Raw genomic sequence first — 5,241 nt, forward strand, 5'->3', positions numbered from 1 at the left:
TTTACCCTGTATGTGAGTGTCATTGACATGAAGCAATCTGAGATTTAACATTTTTTTAAAGGCCTTGGTGCTGACATGCGTGTTGCTTCCCTCTTTAGAGTTGAAAACAATGCCTTCAATCTTCCTTGATCCCTGAAATTAGATGAAGGAAAGATCTCATTATGACACTTGGCTAGGAAGCTTGTTTAACACATAACCTGGAAGAGCAGAACTTGTCCTAATGGGATTCAGTTAACTTTAACTGAGCCTGCATCCTTCTAGTAAAGTTTTGAAGTTCAATGCCTGAAAACAGAGTATAGACAATCCCAACCAGGACAAAATGAACTCAACTACTTTATTACTAATTGTCATGAATATCACCAAGATTTCGAAAAATATCATAATGTTACGCACAACTTTTAAAAACCATGATAATCTCAACATCATTCAAGAACTTCAAATATGACCTATTGAAGACACCACAAAGCTACGGTAAAATTGCAACTTGCAACATATAATACCAAAACATCTGAATATCATATCATAAAATTTTACATTCTATTAACCAGGCAACAAGGATAGGTTACCTAAAATAATTGAACAAACTCATAAGGAAAACCAGGCAACAAAGATAGGTTACCTAAAATAATTGAACAAACTCATAAGGAATTCTGGGTACCTTTGAATTCAGACCATTAAGAACAAAAGGTCAGAAGTGAATGCAAGCAACAGCTTTTGACTGAATGTATTGCCATGTATTCTCCTTACCATCCGACAAATCACATGGCACCAATCTCAGGTATGTTTAATCGAAATTTTCTATAATGAGTTGAAGATCAATTTCAAGAGTACTTAAAAAGTACAAGAAAGAAATAAAGTTTCATAGGTGTTTCAGAGGATCTTTTTCATCTTCTTTTAGAACAGAGTTTCAATAGGAGTTTAAGAAGATCTTTTTCATCTTCGTTTAGGAAATTCGAGAAGTGCATGCACTGAAGATACAACTAAATATGTGGTCATTTTGCGGCCTTTTCCTTAGGACTTTTACAGTCAACTTATCTCTTGCATTGGGAGGTAAATCGTACTTCAACTATTTGATACAATATTTAAGATCAAAGAAAGGAAAAAATGGAGGAGAACTGACCTCGGCATTCTTTAACACATCCAGTATCTCATCAGGATCCCACAACCTGCTACGCTTTCCAGGATCTGAACGTCCTTCTTGTAACACAATCTCTCTGGCCATATCTCGAATTTGGTCATGCATTTCAAACTCATCTGTTAAACTGCTGATCTTAATAAGAGACTTGTGTATAAGAGTTCTAATTGTTGCAACAGGGTAAAGTCTGCTGTCCTTCCACATATGAAAGGCATTTTCTCTGCCCTTTCCCACGAAAAAGCAAGCAATATCTAGCAGTATACTCTTTTCTGCATCATCCAGCTTATCATAACTTATTTTCAATCTGCCGAATATATCTTTGTCTTGAAACTCGTGCAGCTTTCCAAGCATCTCTGCCCAGTCTTCATGATCTCTAATATCAAAAAAGTGGGACCCAAAAATTTGAAGGGTTAAAGGTAGTCATTGTTAACACAACTTTCTTAGATAGTTTTTCATATTCCTTTGCTCGTTTGTCTCCCATAAAGGCGTGATAATTGAACAACTGAAGTGATTGTACTGCACTTAATGTTTTTGGTTTGTAAATTTCACTGTTCGTCACTTGGTGCTGAAGTAGCACTTCTTCCTCTCTGGTTGTGACAATTATCCTGCTTCCTGGACCAAACCAGTCTCCCTAGCTGCTAATACATTGAGTTGATTTAAATGATTGTCAAGAATGAGCAGAACTTTCTTACGAGAAATTCTCCTGCTGATCATGTTAATTCCATGTGCAGTGCTGCTTATAGCGATATCATCGGTTTTCAAAAGGTCTCTAATGAGCTGGGTCTGCAACGTAACAAGCCCACTGGGACTTGGGGAAATTTCTGCAATGTCTGAAACGAAACTGCTTCCATCAAAATAAGAAATATCTCATTGTACACGGCCTTGGCAATTGTTGTCTTTCCTATCCCTCCTTCTCCGCAGATACCAATAATGCGAACATCATCTGCTTCAATATCCAACAGCTTCATCACGGCCTTTACACGAGGCTGCATTCCCACAGGATGTGCTGCGACATCAAGTGGGATCTTGTTTACTTCACTAAGAACCCTCTTGACAACAACTTGAATAAGCTTTGCCTCATGCCTGCCATGTTTGGGGTTGCAAAGCAATTATGAAATATGACAAGTACCACAGGGTGGTGAGTGCTAGAAATACTTTAATGGACTTCATTTCTGCTATATTAGCAGGAAAAGTTGCGGTATCTTTTCCCTTTAAACTTAAGCATATTGCAGAGTGCAATTATGAGTAAGCCTTTCTCTAAAGGAAGCATAATGGAACACTCGGTTCGATCGTCCAACCACAAGAGAGAGGTCACACTACTGTTTGTTAGTGATAATTGAAGGCCCATCTTTCAATTTCATGAGCCAGTGACCAGTGTCACATTTACTTGAAAAAAGACATTTTGCGGTTGGCCCAATTAATGGACTGCCTGTTCCTTGAGCTAAGCTGAGGTGAGTTCGAGTTCCTTGATTCGTTTCATCTGAGCTCATGCTAGTTGCTAATGGTGGACTTTGCGCTTGACTTGAGTTTGAGACCAAGCCGTATAAAGGCTGAGCAGTCTCAGTTAGACCCTGCGTACCCATGTTTGGCATTTATACATTCAACACTAAAACCGCCCTTCAGAAAATCACCTTTACAGGAACGGCTGCTTTGCCAAAAGGTCTTTTTTTTTTTCTATTAGGAGGCAACATACCTCCATCTGAATCGTGCTTAAATTAATCCGGCTTTGATGTTTTGTTCACACTCGGCAAAATGGAGAAAAGGGGACCCCGGAACCAGTAAATTTGCTTTAAAAGATGTTCTTTCTTCATGATTTTGCATATTTCAGATGTGAAAAGAAAATAAAAAATACGATTTTCAAAACTTATTTTTTTACAAGAACGATCTTTTTGTCTAAAAGAAAATCAATTTGATGCAATACCCTAAATATTTTCATTTATAAAACATGCATGTTTGAAGTACATTATAAATTCAAGCAGTTATTTGAAAATCTGAAATGTCAAATAGTAATCTAAAAATAGGTAATTTTTTTTTTACAAGAACGATGCAATACCCTAAATATTTTCATTTGTAAAACCTTTTTTGGCGAAGTACATTATAAATTCAAGCAGTTATTTGAAAATCTGAAATGTCAAATGGTAATCTAAAAATAGGTAAAAAAAATTTCTACAAGAACGATGCAATACCCTAAATGTTTTCATTTATAAAACCTTTTTTGGTGAAGTACATTATAAATTCAAGCAGTTATTAGAAAATCTGAAATGTCAAATGGTAATCTAAAAATAGGTAGCCGCTATTTATAAGTTTCCATTCCTATTTATTCAGGATGCATTTGGTAAGTTACAATTGTGATTGGAGAAGTTAGAATGTTGATGTAAACCCTAGTTTGATCATGAAAACATAACTTTCCTTCGAGGAGACACGATTTTGTGTGGATGTTATATATACATATATATATATATAGAGAGAGAGAGAGGTACCCCTGGGTCTCTGTCTTCAGATCGTATCCAGAAACCTCCCCTGCTCTCCTCAGGGCTTGCCTCCATTCCTTCGTCTTCGCCTTCAACTCTTCATCCTCATCGTGCTTCCTGAACGCAGCTTCGAATGGACCCTTGACATTCCTCACCTCCCGAGGCTCCACGTCGTAGAAGATGGGGAGCACCAACCTCCCGCACTCCACGATCTTGGCGATCTCCATCAGACACCATTTTGATTCAGCGTTGCCCTTGGAGAAGATGGGTATGAAGATCTCAGAGCCTTGAATGAATCTGAACAGCTCCTCCACCTTTTTGCCCTTCTCCAAGCCCTGACTGTCTATGAAGACATTTACGCCTCGCTGCTTCAGTGCTTCGTAGAGGTGGCCGGAGAAGCCCTTCCGAGTGTCCTCCCCCCTGAAGCTCATGAACACGTCGAAATCGAACCGGGGACGCTTTGAAGACGACGGATTCAGAGGCTGTGGTTCGTCGGCAGTCTTCCTCTTCGTCATTCTCTCCCCTCGACCGAATTGCTTCTTTTCAGAAGATTGGTTTTCCTGATATCCAGTGACCAAGCAATTGCCGTCGACTTTCGACTTTCTTGCTCGTCAACACCTTGAAAGATGAAAAACCATTAGTTTCTCTTCTCTTCTCCAAATTTATTAGCGGTATCAAAATTCACTGCGGGCTTCGGGCCCTTGATTTTTTGTTATAATTGCACTGACGAATGAGCAGGCACGATCTAATTGGGAGATGTGAAGCTGTAAGGTAGTTGGTGAGAGATTATTTAAATGAAGAACAATCTTGTTGACCTTTTCACATGCATGAACAGGCAACACATCTGAATTTGATTACCTATTGCATTTAGGAAACTATTCTTTACGCTGTCGGAAAAGTTTTAATAATGCTCTTTGACCTGATCACCTTGATCCAAAGTCCACTGTTCTGTCTTTGTAGAACTTGAAAATGATGCCTACATTAAGATTTTCTTTTACATGTTAGCTTTATCAGTTCTATAAGTGAATCATTTTGTTTAATTGTGCAAAGGTATCAGGTTACTATAACCATATATTTGTAAATTTGAAATTCTTTAATTAATCTGCAAATAATTAAATAATTCAGAACTCATTAAGAATATGGGTTGGTACTGTTAAAATGCAAATATATTCTACCACTAGTAAAAAAATAACATTCTGCCAATTGATATCACTAACTGAAATTTGGGTTAATGCTCATCATAAGAGGACTAAGAACACCTAACCTTAGGCAAGTTTGAAGTTTATTAGTCGAACCTCTTCAATTTCTGCATATATATGAATATTTGTCCATAATAGTTAGTTTTTCTGAGATCTAAATTACCTAGGCGAACTATTTCTGTTTGTTAGTGCGAGAAAAGTTATCCAACTGGAGTCCAGAAGCATCGTCGTAGTTGGTTATGGTTTTGTTCATTTATTAGGGGCAAAACTATCATTTTTCTGATTCAATAATTAATTCAACAAAAATAGTCTTATGGATGTTTTGGATTAACTCTGAAAACTGCAGTAGGTTGCTACGATATTGGAAAATTCATGCATGTTTAATGTCTATCACCAAATCTTTCGGCCCAATTTAAAAATTCCCTTGAAAACAAAA

The 5,241-nt window shown here is 37.5% G+C and overlaps 1 protein-coding gene across 1 annotated transcript; it reads right to left on the minus strand.

Annotated features, from left to right (window-relative positions):
* Positions 1 to 3: 3 nt before the first annotated feature.
* LOC116257844 (TMV resistance protein N-like) lies at positions 4 to 4,400 on the minus strand. Its single transcript, XM_031634840.2, has 3 exons — positions 3,616 to 4,400; positions 1,121 to 2,218; positions 4 to 132 (listed from the first exon to the last, which is right to left on the minus strand). The coding sequence occupies exons 1-2, from the start codon at positions 4,119 to 4,121 to the stop codon at positions 1,894 to 1,896; spliced, it is 831 nt and encodes a 276-aa protein (XP_031490700.1). The 5' UTR covers positions 4,122 to 4,400; the 3' UTR covers positions 4 to 132; positions 1,121 to 1,893.
* Positions 4,401 to 5,241: the final 841 nt, after the last annotated feature.

This window comes from Nymphaea colorata, chromosome 7, assembly GCF_008831285.2.
Source record: "Nymphaea colorata isolate Beijing-Zhang1983 chromosome 7, ASM883128v2, whole genome shotgun sequence".
NCBI classification, from domain to species: Eukaryota; Viridiplantae; Streptophyta; class Magnoliopsida; order Nymphaeales; family Nymphaeaceae; genus Nymphaea; species Nymphaea colorata.